This window comes from Clinocottus analis, unplaced genomic scaffold (assembly GCF_023055335.1).
Source record: "Clinocottus analis isolate CAN_PGR_092001 unplaced genomic scaffold, fCliAna1.0.p SCAF_15, whole genome shotgun sequence".
In the NCBI taxonomy this organism is placed as follows: Eukaryota; Metazoa; Chordata; class Actinopteri; order Perciformes; family Cottidae; genus Clinocottus; species Clinocottus analis.
In genome coordinates this window covers 16059557-16082642 of record NW_027175876.1, presented here as the reverse complement: position 1 = coordinate 16082642, position 23086 = coordinate 16059557, and the positions used below count along the sequence as shown (strand labels likewise).

The window sequence follows — 23086 nt, the reverse complement described above, 5'->3', positions numbered from 1 at the left end:
TCTCCTTTCGTTTACAGAGCACTTGCTGTAATGAATGTCTCTATACTGTCTTGTGAGATTCAAATAAGAGAGCTAAACACACCAGACTGCAATGGCCAATTAGAATCCCACCCCTGTTCGTCTCTCTCCGTCCTCCACAGGTCAGGTTGGGGGAGCAGAGACGTGCTTCAGAGTCCGAGCTCGTTAAGCTGGAGGAGAAGGTGTTGCGGATGGAGGCGGAGCGAGAGGCCGTCCTCACCTCCATGGGCGAGGAACTGGATGCAGCCTGTCGCAGCCTGGCTAAGAACGGTGAAGACAAGCTACAGGTATTTGGTTTTGTTTTGGTGTGTCAGTCTAAAACTGCATTTTGCAACTGTGGTGGCCAAGGTGATTCAAAACGCCCTCGCAGCATTGTCTTGTGAGTGAACATGTTCGCATGCCCACCCAGCAGACACGGATTAACCTGAGAACTGTGGAGAGGTCCAATATTGACTCCCTGTTCAGCTCTGATGGTTCACCAACTCCTGAGAACCCTCTGGACCTGTTTGCTTCAGCTTTTTGGCAGTTCGTGCTGGGCACTCAAATTGTCTGAAAGGGTGAGCTGAGAATGGCTGCATACAGTTTTACAGTATATGGGGAGGTTGTTAAGAACAGGGGAACTCATTGTGGGCCAGAGAACACTACATGCTGCACACAAGTACATACTTTTGAGATCATCTCACCCAGCTAGCTTTGATTTTTATAGTTAAAGTTCAAATTAGAGTTCAGACAACGAGTGACAAAAGCAAGAATATGACCTGGCTCGTTATGTTGTCGCTGAGTCACGTGAAGTGTTCCTCAAGGGCTTGTTGACGTATTCTGTCGTTTAATGGAAATGGGACCAGGTGAAACCCAGACATATGATTGGTTTACGTGTCTGTACATGCATTAAAAATAGGAGAGACCAGCCCACCTGCAGGCATCAGTTTGTCTCTTTATGTCCTTGGCTTCAATTGAAAAGTAACATAAGAACAGAGATACTTTTTGTCTGTGCAACTGTCATCTGAGCACACTAGGGCTGCAAGGGACAATTATTTTCAGCGATTGATTTGAAGATTATATTTTTCCAAGAGCCCAAAGTAAGGACATCAAATGTCTGGTTTTGTAAGTCCATACCCGAAAATATTCAGTGTACCATGATGCAAGACAAGGAAAAGCGGCAAATACTGACATTTAAGAACGTCCTGCTTGAAAACCTAACCGAGCGCATTATCATAATAGTTTCTGATACATTTTCTGCCGATCGGTCTAATCTTTGCATCTGTAGATCACACACATGCACCTTCATCATCAAGGCCTACTAATATTGTAAATACTGTACTGAATACTGAAAGAAGGCTTTATTGACTACAACATGCTTTTGTGTTATCGGGGGAAAGATGTTTGTTCTCCTCATGAGGTGAAGACGACAGGCGCTTGTAGGAAGGGAACTTGAGATGGATGAGATTGTGTTTTCTTCTATGTTTCTGTGTGAGTCTCAAAAGGCAGAATTACAGTGTTTTTATATGTGTAACACTTAACAAGTCGTTGGCACCAGGTATAAGAAATGGTAAGCACTAAATCATTTTACAGATGTGTTCTTTCTCTCAGAATGAGTGGAGGATTGGCTTCTTCAAAGAATACATCACCCCCAAAATGAGCATTTGTTGATCATTTACCTGACCTGTGTCAACTCAAATTCATGGAGAAAACATTTGTCTCGCATGTCTCTGTGGTAAGGGCTCAAACCAGACAAACAGTCTCACGCTTGCGTGAGTGAGTTCTGTTCATACAGAAGTATTTTAAATAGATTCGGAAGGTCATGAACATATGACTAGACAATATAAACTTTATTATACTGCATGAGGTTTTGACGTAGTTCTACTGTTGTTAAATGTGCCCTCCATTTACTTTGATTCATCAAGAAAGTTCTGCGTTTTGGGATTCTTTAACAAAAGTTCTTTGAGAAAACATTCTTTAAAAATGTGACGATAATAAGGGGTGAGTAACTGTTGATTTATATTGTTAAGTATTCTTTTTATGGGACAAAAAGCCATCTGTTATAGTAGTTATTGCATTACTTTATTTCAGATAAACTTATATGAGCAAGGTATAGTGACGAATTCTATGAATGTACAGTACATACATGCTTTACAACCATAAAAGTCCAGAATTATTATTTTTTTCTGGGGACCAACTTTTTAGAAATAACAAACCGTCGTGACCCACTTTACAATAGGATTAACGTTTAAAGCGTAACAAGAGTGAATTTGTGCCTCAGTGAACATTCCTGATCATTTTGACTTCCATTTCCACACCACCTTATATTATTTGTAAATGGTAAAACAGCTAACTTCAAGACCAATAGCTTTTATTTAATCGTGTCTTAATTTCTGCACGTTATTGAAGACGGGCACATGTTTTAAATGAGACCAAATGGATTCATTCAGTCAACATCTCATTCTTTTTATTATGGGTTAGTGGGCCACAATGATCAGATCGAGAGTGTTCAGGCTCCTCATTGGGCTCAAAGGTGTAGTCCAAATATACCTTCCAATACATTCTGCAAATGTATGTGGGGTAAGAGACACATGCCGCATTAAAGACTGTTGTCCTAAGTACAGTTTCTACAGTACTAATGTTTACACATGTGGCCTACAGGAAACACTCCCACCCTTATACACAAGGACACACACAGGGGGCTGAGCAGGGATCGTCTTTCAATCAGAGGATCGGCAGTTCGATCCCCGGCGCCGCTAGCCCATGTCGATGTGTCCTTGAGCAAGACACTTAACCCTAAATTGCTCCCGTAGCTGTGCCTACGGAGTATAAATGGTTAATAATCCTGATGTGGCACCTTGCATGGTGGCTCCTCCCATCAGTGTGTGAATGGGTGATTGATGTCATGTAGTGTTAAAGTGTTAAAACGCTTTGAGTAGTCGGAATACTAGAAAAGTGCTATACAAGTACAGGTCCATTTACCATTTATACTTACTCCCCCGTCACAGGCTGGACGCTAGTCTTCCTCTGCTGCTCCAAGCTAATGACCCCGGTCAGCTCTTATCTGATTCAGATTCCCTAATCTGGTCCAGCAGTACTGGAGCCAATGCCTCCCCTCATCTGGAATGTGTCATGTTGAAAAGAAGTCAGACTTGCTAGTGATTGGCCTAATGAGGGGAATCATTAACAGTTAAGGGGTGTCACCTCAAGATGCTCCTGTCCTTCTCTATAGAAGCGCTAATGCAAGAAGGTGTGAGACAGAGTAGCGCTTCATTGGAGGTCAAGGAACCCTAAAAGGGGGAGAGTGCTGTCATATGTGACTTTACTGGATGTTGGCAGTTAATAAAACTGTTGCCAAGGAAGATTTTTAAATTGGCGAAAGTGTTTTCATAGCCACAAAGTGCTCAGACCACTTTCCAGTCTTCGTACAAGTCTAACCTCCGCCGTCATGTCGTGTTTGACAAGGTTGTTTTCCATTAAATTGCTAACCCTATTGGGAATCTCAACTGGTGTTACTTCCCTGTCCCTCTCTGTGAGGACACACCATGTAACTGAGGTTCTGGGAGATGTGTTGAAATGGGCTGAATAGTTTGAAGCGTTTTTTTTTTTTAGGTTGACATTCTCATTTAAAATCAACATTCTATTGTTTTTTGCATGTCTATTCATTTATTCTCAACCCGGGTGCACACTTGCAGATAAAGGTCAGGCTACACTCATTTTATTTCTGCTATTATACAGGTTTCAGAATTGGATTCCGGTGGCGGGTTCATAGGATTGTTTCCAACTGATGTGATTCAAACATTTGCAATAACTCCAGAGCGCTGTTAAGTCCAACAGTCAAAAGTTATTGAAAAAAGATTGATGACATAATTTCCCAAATTCACAGCATGTTTTTTTTCTTCTTCATATTATTCTGCAATCCATATTTGTTGTCATTTAGCTTCTCAAAACCAATATTTTTCCCTTTGGCCCAAAAAAACCCCTGTTTGCTCTCACGTTTGTCGCACACAAAGGGAGGCAGCAATCTAACAGCACTGTAAATTACATTCACACAATCTTTTTTTATGATGACATAATAAAGTAAGGCAATAGGCATTCAACTCTAAAACCTCAATATGAGGTTTTTAAGACATTTAGTACAACTCTTTTCTCTTTCCGTATAAATTCCTTTCATTCCTGCTGCCAGACACTGTTTAATGAAGGAAAAAGCCACTGTCATCATCTCAACAAAGATATCCAGCTTTGTCCCTTCTGGCTGCTAGTCGTTAACATCTCCACCTTTTGCTTCTCTCTAAACTCTGCCATCTTTACCGATTCCTCAGTGGGAGGTGGAACAAACAGACTGTAACCAAAGACACCCAGTCTCAGGTTTACTCGCGTTCAGAACGAGACGTATGAGCCACGCAGTCACACATTTAAATTAGCCATAGCAGACACTTTGGATTCCACGGCGGTGCTGCTGAGAATATAGTGGCATTCCTTTCACTTCAACCCCACAGACAGCACTTTCAACTCCCAGCCTACTTGTTCAGTTTTCCAACAGTTTCCCCTCCTTTTTGTCTGCCACTGTGCCGAGCTGCCTTTGATGGTTCGGGAAAGAGTAAAGTGAGCGAGTGGCACAGAGGCATGTTTTATCCTCCCACACAGATGCACGCTCCGCCATGCCGTTGTACACTCCCTGAGACGGGCACCTCTGCACAGCAGCGCTCTATTGCCGCCCTTTGAGCTGCCGTGGCAACATCTTGGGATATTCGTTTTGCTTGGATCCAGTTTTGAATGACGGCTTGAAAAAGTAGCTCGACACCGCCGCAGAAACGATGTTGTTTGCTGAGGCGCGGGACAGAAAGGGTCCAAGAACCCTCCTGCTGTGTGCCTTCTATGTCTGGTGATAATGTGTAAACACCTCGCCACAAGGGTGTACATGAAGAACACAAATCCGTGGTACTTTTTTCTTGACTTTGTGGCTGTGTGAGAGTTGGTCCATGTGAATTTGGGGTTCTGATGTCTTTTTACCTCCGTATGGGAGTTATGGTTTTGCTCCATCTATCTGCGTGTTAGCAAGATGTCTCTCTATAAATGGATTCACACAACAGCTTTTGGAAAGGTTGCTCATGGGCAAAGGACCCATTATTTACTTTTCATAGTCCATTGGAGCGTGTGTCCTTCATCTCATAGGCTCGTACCTTTGGATAAGTCCAGGTTCACACTCCAGAAGGGTTAGCCTCACTAGCGGTGTGACTTTAGGTTTGGCAGAGTCCAAAATGAAATATCTTAACAAATACTGGATGGATTCCCATGAAATGTGGTGAAGACATTCACCACCACGAGGTTGACCTTTGTGAATGAGTCAATGTATATATAATGATTGTAAGGATCGTTATGAAAGGTGGTACACATGGTAACCCCCCTGACTTCTTATTATAAATAAGTAATTCCTTGCAGAACTAATGACATGTCATCAGCCTCAGTGGTACTATCTTCCATCTGCTAAACAGAAAGACACAACCCCACCATAACGTGGCGTAGTCCAGCAGAACGCTGCTGTGGCCAATCGAATCCGTGCAAACACACATTCCTGGTAGAAACCTCTGTGGTCGTCTTTGCATCAACAGATGCCTCTGTGAGTTGTCTGTGTTACTAACGGCTGTGCAGTGTTTTGGCCTCCGACAGGCTTTCAAATGAGTTCAGCTGGACTTCCTTTTTATTGGTACCCGAAACAACACCCCACCACCCACGCAGCCCCATCCCTTGATATAACACATGTCTGTTTTCCGTCTGAATGCTCTTAGTTGTGTGTGAGCCATTAGTAACGTAGGATAGCTGCAACTCCAGTTTTTCCATCACTGTGCACTGGTTTTAGTGCACTCCTAATGGCCCCTTACCAAACAAAGAACTGTCTGTGTACACGGGGTCTCGATGATAAACCAGAAAGCTTTAAAAGAAGAATCAGAATCTAACATTCCATTTCAGGTACTGTGTTCATGCCCTCGTGTGAAACAAGCAGGTAATGAAGCACGGAGGCATGCTGAGGGCCATCCAGTGGTGTGACCGTGGTTATCTTTGTATTTGTTTTATCTGAAGCTTTGTGTGTGTGTCAGCAGTCATTAGGAGTTGGCAGACCGTCAGTTTGTATTGCTGATGCTGACAAGCTTGTCTGGGAAGGATAGAACTTAGTCCCTGAGCTCATTTTCATGACACACACAACCTCTGTGCGTGCGCATGCACAAGTGTTGTGTCGTGTCAGAGGCTGTTCAACACGCACGCCAATTTAAGTTGGCAGAAGCCGTTCTTCACAATAGTGAAGGGTTTGACAACAGTTGTTTGTCCATGCACATCACCCGTTCTGCATTTCCCTTCTACATTTTGTAACTTCTCTGATGCTTCTTCAATTATTTTGTGTCAATGTAGACAACCTACTGAACCTGCGTAAACATAAAGAATGTTTTGTAATGCATGCTTACACAGGCAGCTCGCAAAAGCATTCATCTCTGTGCTGTTTTGACAGGCCATCTCCCAGAAACCTGGATTAGTGAAAGACCTCCACCGCTGGCAAGCTGAGACAAAGGTATGATTATTACATGTGCTGCCTTCCTTAGGAGGGGATTCCTTAGGAGGATTTGTCTCAATAAACAATGATATATATATATATATATATATATATATATATATATATATATATATATATATATATATATATATATATATATATATATATAATTGAGAAAACACAAGATGAAGCACTATTACCATGAAAATCATGCTCATTCATGGGCCTACACGAAATAGGAGATTAATGTAATATGATAGCATAGACTTCATGTATTCAGTGTGATTTGGTCTTTGCAGACTTAAATAATCGTAGCAATCACATTTGTTTGCATTTCTGCTTGTTTAAACCAACATATACCGGCATAGCCTCCCAGTAAAGGATGACTTATTGTTGAGGAAACCAGTTTCCACAGCTGAGCACTGATGTGTGCTGGGAGTCTGCAGTGATCATAATAAAACTGAAGTTCAGGGATTTGTGACAGGATGTCTCTCCATAGTAATCATCAAGGACAATAGTAAATTGCACCACCCTGAGAAGTTCAGTCACAGTGCATTCTCTCACTGGCTTTCATTCCTTTATGCCAGCATCACGGTTAACACAGTGTTCTGCTTTAGTGAGGCCTAATGTTGCCTTCTTGCTGTTGTTTTCCTCTCTTTTGCAATAATAGTTGTCCCTTGGTTTCTTACCAAGACAGATCAGTTTCCATTTGATATGGCAAGGATGCATTGTACAAATGAAAGATGTAAATATGGCTGTGGCGGTGATGCAAGAGACTTTGTTAAAATGTGTTTGCACAGCTCACAGTGTTTATCACCATAATGTATGTCTCCTGTCAGAAAGGCTTTCAGAGCTCTGTGCATTTATTAGAATAAAACACAAGAGAACAAGAGAGATAATTAGCTCCCTCGTAGTAAAATCTAGGTGGGATTTACAGGCTTGTTTTTTTAATTGACATAGTCACCATCACTTCACCTGTTGTTGGTGGACTGACGGTTTGGCCGTCGCCATCTCGGCTTTATGCAACCAGTAAACAGGAAGTGACCATATTTGGACTGAGGAGGAGTGACGTAGAGATGCCGTATACTTCTCTGGTGGCCTGTTAATCACCTTCAATTTTTTTTTTTAGTTCAGTTTTTTAACCTTGTAGCCTCGCCCCCAAAGCGTCCCCTGCTTTATTGCCTGTTTGACTCTAAATGACCATAATTTACGCAATGAACATCAAGCTGTATTGAAGGAGCCTTGAAACTAGAGATTTAGACTCATGTTAGACTCATGTTTACAATGTTTATACTGAGGGAATACATCAAGAGGGAATTCATTTTATATAGACTTCTATACAAACAGAGGAGTCGCCCCCTGGCGATCAGTAGAGAGAATGCAGCTTTAAAACATAAAGCATATACTTCTATACAACCAGAGTTGTCACCTCCTGGTGGTCAGTAGAGATAATGCAGCTTTAACATATGAAGCATAGACTTCTATACAACCAGAGGAGTCGCCCCCTGGCCGTCAGTAGAGATAATACAGGATTAAGGCACCTCTGCATTAGCTTTGTTTTTGAGAACCGAAGGTTGCCGCCCGGCTGACAGTGTTTTGGTGAATTCCACCCCCTAATGTCCTGATTCCCTTAAGTCTTGATTAAAATCTTTACTCTACGAACCAATCAAGCCCATCTTACTTCACCCCATTGATTTTGTATTTACTTAACCACCCAGACCAAGATCCGCTGGCTGTGTGAGGAGGTGCGGGAGTGTACCACAAGAGAGCAGCGCTTAAAGAAGCAACAACAACAAACCAAGGATCAGTTAAAGGCCCTCAGGCAGAGCCGGGACTCAGAGCAGATGACTCTCCTGCAGCGCCTGGACCAACAGGAGAAGCTGCTGCACACGCTCGACACTGAAAAGAGAGGTACTCAAACAGTATTTATTCATTAGAAAAAAACCGTCGTCTTGATTTCTCCGAGGAAGAAAAATTAAATGCAGAGTTTGATTTGTGGGTATAGAGTGTGTGGTGTTCTTTTCTTTCTTTTTGCTTCAGTGGTGGTAGTATTGTGTTTCTTGTTGGGGAGCTAATACCTGATTAAAGGAAGCATTGGACAAGAAATCCTTTGGTCTGGTGAATTAACAGTAGGGAAACATTGTGAATACTCGGTAAGCGCTCCATGAAAAAGGACTTATTCCTTGACTCTTGGGCAAATAGTCATTGTGATTGAACCTCGTCACACACAGACTTCCTGTTCTCTTTGTTAATTGAATTCAAACACACCGTGTTAACTAATTAAACGACTGCATATTACTGAAGGTTTTGTTCTGTGTTGTAACTGGTGCTGGTTAGAATGTCTGTCTGATGCATTGTTTTTTCGACCGTGCACACTGACCTCTCTGTTTATGATTACAAACGTTTGAAAAATCGTGTGTGTGCGTGCGTGCGTGCGTGCGTGCGTGCGTGCGTGCGTGCGTGCGTGCGTGCGTGCGTGCGTGCGTGCGTGCGTGTGTGTGAGAACCTTAAGAACTTCAGTGGAAAAGGGTTTCTTGCCCCGAAATCCATGTTGGACTGAGTTTCTCCTAATGAGCTGTAACTGCCAGAGGGCATCTTGTTTTAAGTGCTCCATCTGCACAATGCAGGGACATGGGCCTAATTTCTGTTCCAGTAGCAGAGAGAGGAGAGACTCTGTTTTTGGGTTGAAGTGGATAAACCATCTGATAACACAGCCCGCACAGATCAGTCGGTCTGTTGACCCAACCACGGACAGAAGTAGCCTCGTCTGTCTCCACTGCAGGCAGAAGCACTGATATGCTCCCTTTAGTAATTCCACCTGAAAGTTGGTGTCACAACAGCCACAAGATCTGGTTATTTGAATTTATGGCGTGCAAATTAAGATTGTATCAATTCTCAGTACTTCTTAGTTACTTTTTAGTAATTCCAGTGATTCTCTTGTATTATTGCCGAGCAAAACAAGACCTACACATATGTAATGACGAGCAGTAACGACGAGAGGCTTTTCAAACTATACACTTCACTATTCAGCATGGCAAATACTTATTATAACTTAATTTACCTTTCCCCCATCACAACTGATTGGTGTTTTTTTTTCAACTGCCATTAATATTTTGTTTAACAGGAAGTTGTGTTTTCAAAAGATCTTCTTTTCGTACTTCTCTGCTCATCTCAGTAGATGGAACGTCAACGCCAGCCATCTGCAGAACATTGTGTGATGTACAGTAATTGTCTCACAGTGAATTCATTACTGTCAGATTGCGGTTGCAGTCCGTGTGTTTTCCTTCTCTTCGCATCACTTGTGCAGCTGATCCCTCTCAAACAAAGGTGGAGTGGGTCGTTCTGCACTGTGCGTGTCAGGGGAGAGAACTTCTCTCATTGTTGAAGAATTGTCTGATTCTCATGGTCATATTTGAAGGAGTCGTCAATAGTGCAACAGTTCATTTATAGTAAACAAATCTTAATGAATACACAAGTTGGCATGGCTATTAGTTATTGAAAAAACAATACTTGATAATTATATTCCGTGACAATAAATATAACTAAAATGTTCATTTTCTTTTTTTCTTTTTTATTCCCACACTATGTTGCCACCATATTATTTAAACAGTTGGCAGACAGTTTATTGTGCTCAGCATAAGGCCCATCAGAATATACCTGGGTAAATATTGTGCCGTTTGCTTATTAAGCGCTAACTCTATTTAAATGAAGTGAGTTACTCCTTTGATTCGACACCTCATTAAGCAAAGAACCTGCGATTGTAATTAAAAACAATGCTTTGTAATCAACAAACACAAGCGGAGTTTGTCTTTCAAACACCTGTTTCTGTACAATGAATCCTCACAGCAAGCTGTCTGTGAGCCAACGTGTCGAGATGAGCTGGTGTTCTCTGGAATGCTGGGAGCTTCAGTGACGGCGCTACTTCCTCAGACCTTATTGACGGGTCTGGTAGGTGAATTGGACCGATTGAGGTTTAGCCGCGAGGTTGGTTTAATCCCTACCAGTGGAACTGGAAGTGGCCGTTGGCTGTGCAGCCGCCCAGTCACCAGGGCTCCATTCACACAATAAGGTCCGTTTTTTTTTGCAAAGATCTGTGTGAATAAAACTACTGTTAAAGACCCCATGAAATGGCACTCCTGCTTTGTTTTAGACATGTATTATTTAGATAGTTTGAGGTCTTTTTTAAAGAAGTTATTAATTATTCGGCTATATAATGTAATAATAATGTGACATGGTTTGAAGATGTTGGCTAAAACGTTGTGGTCCCAGTCAAAGCACTCACAACAACTGAACAGTGTACTACTTAATGTGTACTTTTTGTAGTATATCTTACCTGTCAGAGGAATTTTACTGATTCAGATTCAACTCACAAAATACAACAATTAAAATGTGATCCATTATTATTCATTTAGGTTCCAGGATCATATTAGAATGGAAAGCAAACGTAAAATTTTGTGCTGATAACTCTTTCACCCTTAACTTGAAGTGGATGTTTGAATTCAGGACTTTTACTGGAAACTATTAATCATTTTACTTTAGAAACAAACTTTTATCTCTCCAGATACCATCATTTACAGAGAAAGAAAGAAATTAAAAGTAAAGCAAGACAGTGTTTGTCTGGAGCTCCAAATCACTAGATCCGCCCCTAAAACCCACATCCAGGTTGGGGTTCATCCAAAACATCAGTGAAATACACTTATCGGAGCTAATTTCCAAAAAGGCTAATTAGTCGCTTGCTTTGAAATACCCACCATGGTTATAAAGTAGAGCATGGATTGAAGGAGGACTCTAGATCTGCTTGTTGACTCCAGGGAAGTGAAGAAAAGTTTGGTTGTGATGTTATCCAGCACCCATGTAGCAATAAAGTGTTGTAAACTAGGTGAAATAGAGATGATATGTATCCGGTACTTTCCAAGTTATCTTAACCGAAGTCTCTTTATTCAGCTGAACATGTAACAAAGCAGCTCTCTCGCTGGACTTGTATTGGCTTGTTGGCCTCAGTTCACTATGGCTTCACAGTTACTCACTCGTTCATGAGCTTCTTGGCTACGAGCTAACGAGCAGCTTCCAGCCACATTCACACTGTCAGCCATTATAACCCAACCCTGAGATTCACTCACGGCCTCATTGACTTTTTCATTGAACTCAAATCAAATGTCCCTTGGTGTGTTTATTGAGGGATAATCTCTCGTTACCATTTGGAGTTCTAACAAAGGGACAACCACTGGCTCCAAAGGGCCATTCCTTGACCTTTGTCTACAGGCAAGAGTTCAATTTGACATATGAAGAATAAAGTTAGCGATAATACAGGATGAGTATGAACTGTGAACTGCTGCTATGACTTCATGTCATGACCATACTTGGACATTGTAGCAATTTATAGTGTAAAAAGATACAATGAGCAATACTATTATCATATTTTTGTGCAATACTGTTATATCGTTTATATTTTATGCTTATTTTTTTTACCTTAAGTTTATTGTAATTCTGTGTTAGGAGGACCGAGCAACATAGGCTTTTCATTGTATAGAATAAATGTCTGTGCATTTGACAGTAAAAACATCTTGAATATTGAATAAACGTGGACATTTTCCGAAAAGTTTCAGATCCATGTCTCTATTTTCCTAATAATACCAAATGACACAGTCAGAGGAAATTATTAATAAAGAAATAGTAAAATTAGGTGTTTGAGTTTTTCTTTTGTGGATGTCTGTTTTTAAACACGAGGTATTTGGAGTGTCGAGTTAAAAGAGTAAACACCTGCTGAAGATGGAGAGTACACATGCTTAATTCTCAATACTTTGACACTGGTTCAGGGAAGGTGGTTACTACCTCGACTCATCAACACTAACGTGTCTTTCAGAGCTGTTGGAGAGGAGTCGCAGGAAGGAGGAAGAAATGAGGAGCCTTCAGGTGAGCATTTTATATCTTCATCAATCCTTATCCGTTTGTTCATTTGTGTCTGAAGAGCTGCAGCCCAGACTGTAGGGTTTTTATATCCAGCTGGCCTTATTTTTGCCAAAAAAGAGACAGCTGCTATGATTTTTATTTATACACCACCTCTCCTTCAAATTATTTTTTGCATATCTGTTGTTTTTTTTGTGTGTGCAACTGCTGTGCTTCAGTTGTCTGAGTCGTGTGATGTGGTGCTCCAAACATTAGGACACAGCCGTGGGCCTGACAGACTGCTTGCAGCCTCACTTGGACAAGTAGCTAATTATTGCAGACACGAGGCCTTGGAGTTTAAAAGCCGCTAGAGGCCTTGTCTCTGTCTTTCAGTACACTTGGCAGGCCACCAACCCACCTAGTCTGAATTGGACTGGACCCCAGCGCCTCACCCTTTACTCGCCATTAAACAGCCAAACACACACACACACACACACACACACACACACACACAAATGTCTGCTAAGCATTTGTTCTTTTTGTGCGTGTGTTTGAGTGTGTGAGAGAGAGAGAGAGAGGGAGAGTGTGTGTGTGTGTGTGTGTGTGTGTGTTGGATTCCGGGGTCCCATCTGTGGCTGCATGATGGCACCTGCCAGCGCTTGCATGCAATTAATCAGGCCTCTCAGCCCCAGCCAAGCTTTTAATTATGAAGGATGAAGAGAGAGAGATGTAGGGAGGTGAGACAGAGTGAGGGACGCTGACGAGTTAAAAAAAAAAACCTAAACAGTTGTAGGGTGGGCCGAGGGAAAGAAAGTGCCCTTGTTACAAACCATCAACACCTTACAGGCAGAGGGGAGGAGGGGCAGCCGGTTGAGGGGAAGAGCAGGTGTGTGTTTGAGTGGCAGATAAGAGGCAAAGCATCACTTATGCATCATTAGAGAGGGAACATCAGTCAAAAGGTGCGTGCGTGTGCTCTTCTTAGCCCCTGCATTGCCTTTCCATGTTGGAACGCTCTCTTTTTCTCTGCTGATCTACAACTTATTGTGTTCGTTTGAACCCCACAAAGTATTGTTTTTTAAGTGTTCTATGCATGTGTTTGTGTCTCTTCAGGACCGTGTGTTGGATATGGAGATGGTAAGGTTTCATTCCTCGAATCTAAATTGACGTAAACAGTTAAAGAAAAGTTGTGTGTACATTCCGGTTTAGAAGACATGGAGGTATGAAGCGCCCTTGAGTTGTTAATTAGTAGTGGTGTTGACTCTGTGTAGGCTTTGTTTGTTCATCAACCCATAGAGGCTGACACAGGGTTAGAAATTACTGCTTTAGTCAAGGCTCACAGCTCTGGTAATCATCATAAGTCTTGCTGTTGGGGTTAAGAACTGAGCTGGACTGACAATACAGTATTGACATCACCATCCAAGCTGTGGACGGTCACCACTAATATCCTTAATCAGCTATTACATGTTACCCCGCAATTACTTAGCACCGCTGAACGCTTCTATTGACCCGAGCTCTTCTTACTCTGTTGAAAAAAATAAGTAAATAAAATTGTCCATCCGTCACAATTATGTGACACGCTTGGCCACTTCAACCGCCAATTAGCTCTTGTGAAAAAGAAGAGGAAGTACCTTGAACCACTATCTGCTTACCGCAACAGCACAGGCCGCAGTATGCATCGACCCGTTCTCCACTCGGCCCGGTGGCGGGGATCAACCGGCGAGTCTCACTCGTATGTCAGTGTGCCATTGAGTGTGGAAATCAGCGGGACGCCTCGTAACAACCCCTTCTTTTGATGCTTAAATGCTCCATCTGAAGGGGAATGGGAAGGCCATTGAAAGCTACGGTGGCGGGATGAATAGAATAGAGTGAAGCTGGAGTAGTTACTTAATCTTAATTAAAGGTTGCAGTGAGTGTGTTGGAACAAAGTCCTCAATTAGCTCCTGAATTGACCAGGCAGTATGACATGATGTCTGTTGAACAGGGAGCGTGCAGGCTGCGTTCCCAGAAATAAAGCGCCCATGTTGCCCAGAGCCAATTCCATCTTTCAGCTTCCTGCAGCCAAGCAGTTCAGGCAGATACTGTATTACCCGAACATACCCGGTTCCATTCCAGTCAGCAGGACTCTGTAATCTATCATACCTTTACAGCAAAAAAACTTTTCCACCGTTAATCCATATCCTTAGTATGTTCCAATCAATCTGCAATTCATCAATACATCCCTAAATACACTGTAAAAGCTTCAGAGGGAGCAGAGGTCGCAAGTATTGAATTCAAGATCCCGTTTGGATTCATTTTACATTCAGTGTTTCACATTGAAATGCATTTATTGTATTCTTGAGGTCTGACCTCATGGTTCTACGCTCTGACCTCATGGTTCTACGCTCTGACCTCATGGTTCTACGCTCTGACCTCAGGGTTCTACGCTCTGACCTCATGGTTCTATGCTCTGACCTCAGGGTTCTATGCTCTGACCTCAGGGTTCTATGCTCTGACCTCAGGGTTCTATGCTCTGACCTCAGGGTTCTATGCTCTGACCTCATGGTTCTATGCTCTGACCTCATGGTTCTATGCTCTGACCTCAGGGTTCTATGCTCTGACCTCAGGGTTCTATGCTCTGACCTCAGGGTTGTCTGGTATCAGGCTTCTTTGATCTGTCTTCATACTTCTCTGATCTTAGGGTTCTACGCTCTGACCTCAGGGTTCTATGCTCTGACCTCATGGTTCTATGCTCTGACCTCAGGGTTCTATGCTCTGACCTCAGGGTTCTATGCTCTGACCTCAGGGTTGTCTGGTATCAGGCTTCTTTGATCTGTCTTCATACTTCTCTGATCTTAGGGTTCTACGCTCTGACCTCAGGGTTCTATGATCTGTCCTCGGGGTTCAAATAGTTTTCTTCCTTGTTGAACATTTGCATAGCTGCTTATTTGTTTAATATTTCCAGCCGTTCATTATTTCCATACAGTATACCTGCAGTCTTCTTTACTGCTTTGGTTTGATTTGTTTAATACAATATCGTGGCAGGAATGTGCGTCATTCTAAATAGCGCCAGACGTAGTCGATGAGAATGTACCTTTAACATGCTGTGTGTGTGTGTAACAGAAAAACATAACTTGGATTTTTACCTTGAACAATATTCTAAATGATTTTGGTTATTGTCTGACAACAATAGCATCTCTGCAGCACAGTGCATTGAGCTTCACCAACGTTGTAGCTCGTGTGTGGAAGAGTCTGAGCACACAAAATCGAATATTGACCAATGCTCTTGATGCATACGGTCCGAATGCAGGCTTGTTGTTCATGTGTGAATGCTTATCAGACCGCTTATTTTAAAAGGAACAATATATGCTCATGTTGGAGAACAAACAATACATAACAGTGCGAACATTTTCACCCCCGTTCTTTGGATAATACATCCCATTATACCTTCCTCGCCTCGCTCTCTTTCATCATGTCCTCAGTCTGAAGTGAATAGTGAGGAAGAGGAAAAGACACAAAAGGGAGAGGCGGTTAAGGAAACTGTGACATCTCAGTATTGACTTGTTTAGTTGTTGCATGCTAATGCTCTCCGTTTGACCCAGACACGTAATTGTTTTTACATGATTCCTTTGTTTGGTTAATGAAATTACTATTATTATAGCAGTACGCTGTGGGCTCAATGTTGTGAGCTACAGTCTCCTGATGGTTGTTTTACTTCAAAGAATCTTAAACTATGTTTTATGGTTTCAGAACAATGCAGACATTGTATTGATTCTTCATTTACAGTTAGTCTTGTTTGTAGTTGTCTCTGGTTGAAATGGCTGGAGTTAAAGGCCCTTATATGAATGTCAGACAATACAAACCAGGAAATGAATATTGTGATGTAAATTAACTGATTTGATGTGTGTTCTTTCCAGAACACAAGAGTGGCCTTGGACCACTTGGAGTCAATTCCAGAGAAACAATGTCTGATGGAGAACTTCAAAGATTTGGAGGTGGGTCCAGATGAAGCCGAAATTACTTTTATTTGTGATTTAAAGTGTGTTTTTCTTCCCTCTGATTGCCAACCTTGGTCGCGGTGAAACTTCAACGCCAGTTTAGTTGACGAGAGTACAGAAAATGTAAATAAAACTCACTGCTTGAGGTTAGTAACTTTAAAGCCAGAGGTCTTACAGTATAAACCTAATAATACTGGAGTAGGTTGCGTACTTCTCAACAAGGTAAAACATTCTAGATTTCCAAGTTCCTGCAGAGCTCGAATGTGCTGTGGAAGGTTTACCAACTGGAGCTCGATGGGCAAAAACGGGACCACCAAGAGTTCAAGGAATGTTAATGGTGCTCAATACTTAATCCAGAGCTTATATTGCTTCCACACAGCTCTCAATGTGGCAACCACTGAGATGACGGCGAGCAGCACACAGTGCAAACAGCTAACAGTGCAAACAGCAGCAGCAGTGCTAACAGAACTGTGTTTACCTGAGAGGGAACCAGAGGTAGAGATACTTCATCCTGCAGTACTCCACTATATCTTCACACAGGCAACAGGTGTTTGGTGCTGTATTAATGCTCTGAATGTTGGGGAGAGAAGCTTTAAGTAACCAGCATCAGTGGGATGGAATATGTGAGTATTCACGGGTAACAGATGCTAAATGGTTTGCATTCCTACAGCACCTTTCTCAACGGGCTGTTCACTACATGTCAACATTCACAAACACACACACAAATTGGAAGGTGTCACCTGCCCATCAGGATCCAAACAGAGGACACTCACACACCCATGGACCCACTAAGACACATGAACTGGGGAGCCAGGGGTTTTTGATAAAAAGGTTTGCGTTGCTCAAATGTAAGAGGGATTGAATACTGTTGCCAGATTCTTAACTGTGGGTCTAACAAATTATTTGTCATCAAGGTTAATTAAGGGAGAAAGCGGTTTGTATCTAGCTGGACCAGCAAGCAACATTTCTGTTTTGTACGCGTTCATATAAAGGAAATGTTAGCACATCCAGTGACTTCTGACAAGCACGTCTGTCATTGAACCAGCTTGGACTCTGCGTGTGTGTGTGATCTGCATAGCAGTGATGCATTAAAATGTGTTAGCTGAGTGCTTATCCCTGTGGAACCATCAAGCAGGGAGACTTTGTACTATGGTATGCAACGCGTTGTGTTCTGTTGCTCAGGTATGAATGGACCCAAAGAAAGTGCCAGCCCCTTGAGACCAATAAGGTTCTCAAGACGTGGGGGGGTGTCATGATCCACAGTCCACGAGGTGGCACTTAGAACAAGTAACAGTAAGACCGATTAGAGATCAGAGTTCATTGCAATGAACAGGTCGTCGTTAGTTACTTTAGTTTCTGTGTTGTTTGTGTCTGAAGCTCATCAAGAAGGTCATTCTATAGGAGAGAGGGGCAGTGAGCTTTCTAACAGTGTGCATGTGAAAACATGAAGACACAGCAAGTTAGCACCATGCAGAAAACAGGAATCAATGCTGGTCATTCATTTCAGACTATTGACACGCTCCGGCTTTTGTGCCTCTGGTGGGGTTAAGGAAAGCTGTGTCTTTGTGTGGTGGGTTATGACACAGCGTTTTGTGCCAACAGGAGTCACAGCGGCAGAGGGAGGTGATAGAGCAGCGCCACAGCAAATACAAAGAGATCGTCTGGGACTTGCAGCACCAGCTGGACGAGTCCAAACGCAGAATCCAGGAGCACAAAGTACAGCTCTAACACACGCAATCACACACTAACGGACAGATGCAGTACTGTACTCTAGAAGAAATGAGCTTTATAATGCCTTTCAAGAGCCTGTAGTCCCAAACAACAACCCACACCTTTTCTATTTCAGTCACTAATTGCCGTGCTTTGTTCAAACAGCAGCCGCTTGGATCAGGATAGACTGACTTTGAGAGTCATTTGTGAGTCTAGCTCGCCCACACCACAGCCAGTGTGTGCACAGCCACCTAATTTGCAACTTGTGTGAATAAATGAATAATTCCACATGCTGGTAATGCATCATGGATGGACAGAGTGGGACAAGCTCAAGCAATGGCACTGAAGGTACGCTCAAACAAAGCCTGAACGTTACCCGTCTCAGTAGATGGCTGCAGTCCTGCTCTGTGCTAGGAGGCAGTCAAGGGAGCCATCAAGACATCACCGCTGACAGCTGATTGCCATCCGCCGTGTGAAGCCTCCCCCGAACAGCCATACAGTCACTTTTTAAATGGTTTTAATCTGCCAGATTACCCCGTCGGTTTGCCAAATGACTCCTGTGTTGAGTGATAAGTGGCGATTGCATTAGCTTAATAGCTGCTTCACACCCGGGGTTTGTTTAATGAAAAAGGATGGATGGGGATGTCTTTACAAGAGTTCTATCTTGATCACAGGCAGCAATGCCGACAACAAACCGCTTCCACGGTAAAAGTGTCTGTGCTTAAACGCTCCGCTCAGACGAAACTAAACTAAAGGACATCTGTAATATTCATGATTCATAAACACCGGGTATCTGTAATGTGTGTGGAACTGGAAGCGACAACAGTGACTTGGCCCGCTTTGCAACAGAATCACAAAGTATTTAGAGATGTCTGTCCACTTGTGTCTACATGTTTACAGGCAAACCACTGTAAAAGAAGCTTTTATCATCCACGGGCACACACTTTTCAAAGAGAGACTCCCAAACACAATGTTGTATCATTATGTAGAGCTCTGGGGATGCTAAAAACAAAACAACAGATCTGGCCTACAACTCTCCTCTTAAGGTGTTTTGAACATTATAAAGAGCTGTTCACTTTTATGGTTGTACTGTTAGTTTTCCATTGTGAAATGTGCCCGTGGCCATAAGGCTTCACCCTCAGTTAGTCTGTCACGAACACTTTGCACCAACAGACATGATCTCTCTATTATTGGATGAATTGTTAAAGTATTGTGCCACAGACGTGTGTTCCATCTGTCACTGATGTTCATTCCGTTTGTTGAATCGTTGCCCTTCACATCATGACTTAAATGCTAGCACACATGCTGAATGAATAATACATTCATGTGTGGGTAAACCAGACTAACGTCCCTGGTAGGCAGCACACATGCAAGTGTTGGATCCATTCATGGGACAGCTGTCCCTGCTTCTGTTTGTCAGCAGACACTCCAGTCTTCTTCTCTGTAGGTCGGCGAGTCAGTCCTAACTTGTTTGGTATAAGTCCTCAGGCTAAACATGCTACGTTAGGCGTCACAGTGCTGCTAGCGTAGCTGTAGTCATCAGTGACTCTGTCCTCCTGTCTTTAAGGAGGAGAAGCTGGACGCCACTTCCAGGAGCCTGAGACTGGCCGCTCTTTCTTCCTCCGTGAAACAGTGTGAGTATCTCTATACTGCTGCAACAATGACAACCCAGTATATCATTACGAAGCATAAGTTGTGATGTACCTGTGATGCATTTCACTGTGGCAGTCTCACAGACCTGTCACTTTTCCCGTTCAGTATTTGAACGTGGCACCCGGAGCTCAAACTTCCCATCAGTGCTCAGAGTGTGTGTCTGTATCGCTGCCGGTGGCTCTCAGCCAAAATCACTTGTTACGCCTTCCTAAGCTGCTTACAGATATTTGTCACCATGTGAGAGGAGCATACTTTCTGTGGCTTTGTGTCTGTTTTACCTCCATGAAGTTTGCTGGCCAAAATATATCTATGGCTACTTAATATACAATGCCATTATCACATGTATTCTTTGGCAGTGACGGGACTCATTGAGGGACTGCAAGTAATGGACTTGTAGGCTGACTGGGTGAGGAACAGACAGGGATGTGACGGTTCTGCTTTTGCCTCTGCCACAGCTCCTCCCAAACGGCTGACCAGCTCACACTTGGGCGAGTCCAACCCCCTCACCGACTAGCTGAAGCTTCATCTGCGTCCGTACCAACCCACGGTGCCCATGGCTGATTCTACCGGCCTGCTCCTCGTGCCGAACAGAGACACTCCTTGGCTGTGCTAGGAGGCCTACGCTCAACACTAATCCTCCTCTACCTCAACCGGGCCGTCACTGAAGGTGCTCGAGAGCAGAGAGGGTAAGAGGGAGACTTCACCGCCAACTCCGAGGGATACTTTGGAGCAGCGTGACTTTGGACACTGTTCAGGAGGAATGACGGAAAAGTGTTTCAATGTTATTTATAAGAACCTGAATTGAATGTATTTTAAAAAAGGCTTGAACCCAAATAGTTTTACTGTTACATTTCTTGTCATAGTTACATTTGAACTACTTTAACAGGTGTTTATACATTATTTAGTGTATTATTATCATGCCAATGTGTTTGTGCTAAAATGTTTACTCTACTCAAACCAAACACTGGTGCCTTTTCAACAATACTTCTGACATCATAAAAATGAATATATATATCTATGTTTTTACATCTCTTTTAATGTTTTGACCCATTTGCTTGATGGCTTTCTACTTTGTTTTCCTACAGTATATATTCGTAAAAAGATACTATAAGCACAAATAGGTCCATTTTTATTTTATTTTATGTGAAGGAAGTATATGCACTGTGAATAAATCCCCAAGCAGCCAAATGTCTGCTTTTCTAAGCAGAGCACTCTGGATGTCTCCTTCATTTCAGAGCTAAGTGTTTGCTTTGCAGCAGCTGAGATTCCAGCTTCTCCCACTGGTACAGCGTCTGCTTTTTGCTCAAATCCTTCATTGGAGGGAACAACCAAAAGCCACATGAGAGAGAAAAGCCTTCTTTTAATGTGCTCCTCCATTTCAAAGACGTAAACACATGCAGTACCTGCTGTGTAAACACTTCTCAGAGTTGTGAATACTCTTGTTGGAGCCGTGTGTTCTGAGACTTTGTGCAGTACTCTAAGGTATGCTATTAAAATGGCTTTCCATCACGATGGTGTGGCATTAGATTGTATATAGCCACAGCATTACGGCCTGTGGAGCTCATCTTCTGGACAGCATGCTACGCTGGAGCACACATGTAGAAATGGACAGCAGAACATTGTGCAATGCATGTCAGCGGGATGAGGGAGGAGCCCTGCTTGCTGAGGGATGGAGTACAGTATAGAATACATACGGCTTAATAAACGAAGTGTGATGTCACCAGCAAACTGTTCACATTGGCGTCACTCACATCTCTGAGAACTGACCTTTTTTTTTAAACTTAGTTTTGAGATCTATTAATATGTCACTATTAGTAACTGTTAAAGACATGACATGAAAAGACCTGCATTCCTCTATGAGGGTGAGGACTCCTCCAGCATCTTTCCCACTTCGGCCACTTATCAATGGGTATTGATAAGCCATATTGAAGGCCGTCCCAAAGCTCTTATTCGGCTCGGAGGATCGAGGAGGAAATCGGAGGAGTCATGATCGAGGAGCCCCGAAAGCAGACTTCCAGGAAGTGTTTTAACGCTGGGCACGCCCCCTCACTGTTCCTCTGTTATCTGATTGGACGCTACAGCTGAGCGGACTGATCGCTGGAGTTTCAAGACGATCACAAAATAAACGTTATATATTTTAGTGTTTTCTTATTCACCATTTTTTTATTTTCTGGTTAAATTATGTGTTCATTCATTGTAGGTCTGAAAAACAAAAGGACCACAAACTATTTTCTTCAAAGATTTGTTCTGTTGTTTCTCACAATAACTTATGTATTTAATTAAAATCAGAGTCTCTGGTGGCACGGCGCAGACGTTATGGCTAGGGTTGAATTATGGTCTGGAGTCTTGAACTGATGGTTCTTAAATGTTTATTTGAACACACCGTAAGAACTAAAAGGAAAAACCGGAAATAGCAGTTGGTTAGCTTAACCACTGACAAACAAAAACCGTAATAATTTAAACTGTATTTTCTAAAAAATAAACTTGAAGCAGTTACTAACCTTGTGCCCACATCGGCCAGGTGCTAAGACGAACCCATTTGTAGGCTTTTTATAACTAATTCCGTTGTCATACAAATTTTTCATTTCGTCCCGTTTTTACCTTTAACTTCCGGTTTTGTCCCATCAAAATAAAAGCGCAACCGGAAATGCACCGACTGCCGTAATACAACTTAAAAATAAAAGACATTACAAAAAAGGAAACAAACTAATAAAAAACACCTTAACTCTCAGAGGTCCTTTACAACGGGAATTAACAGGAGTAAACTGTAAATGTTGGGGTAATTTAACTGTATTTACCTTGTCATAAGCAGACATGCATGCAAACATTGATAATACAACTTTTAAAAATTACATTTGTGACCTTTTTGACATTTTGTGAGTCGAACTTTATTCTTTCACTGAACAATGAAAAAATGAACGTTGAATAAAAAAAGGTGTATTCCTTATGATTACCACCCCCAACACAAATTTCTTTCTTGAGTGTTTTTCCCTGAATCATTTCAGGTCGAAATGCTTTCTTCCAGGACCTACATGAACTAGTTCAGTTCATAGTTTATAATTGAAAAATTTGAACAAAGTTCACAGCTCCAAAAAGTGAACTAGTTCAGTTATTTTTTTCAATATGTTGCAGCTGTAATTGAAATCTCTCTCTGTCTGCAATACCGCTCTCGGCCTCTACGCAACTCAGCGCTCTCACACTCTGCAGGCATCGAGCTGAAACGTTCAGACGCAACACTGACGACAAAGACGTTCAAAAAACAACAGCACGTTTTATGTTTACGTTTATGTTTCTGGCAGACAATGTTCCCAACCAGCAG

At 42.4% G+C, this 23086-nt stretch overlaps 1 protein-coding gene across 2 annotated transcripts in view; it reads left to right on the top strand.

Moving 5' to 3' along the window:
- The window catches only part of LOC137785340 (centrosomal protein of 128 kDa), a 41354-nt gene extending 20078 nt beyond the window's left edge, over positions 1–21276 (top strand). The window contains exons 17-25 of one of the 2 annotated variants that reach the window (XM_068576480.1): positions 141–305; positions 6503–6562; positions 8263–8455; positions 12408–12457; positions 13541–13564; positions 16324–16401; positions 18007–18120; positions 19682–19748; positions 20223–21276. In XM_068576480.1, coding sequence (XP_068432581.1) covers positions 141–305; positions 6503–6562; positions 8263–8455; positions 12408–12457; positions 13541–13564; positions 16324–16401; positions 18007–18120; positions 19682–19748; positions 20223–20281 — 810 coding nt within the window. In that variant the 3' untranslated portion in view covers positions 20282–21276. The remainder of the gene's footprint in view (positions 1–140; positions 306–6502; positions 6563–8262; positions 8456–12407; positions 12458–13540; positions 13565–16323; positions 16402–18006; positions 18121–19681; positions 19749–20222) is intronic. The other variant, XM_068576481.1, reaches the window with a different exon arrangement.
- The last annotated feature ends 1810 nt before the right edge of the window (positions 21277–23086 follow it).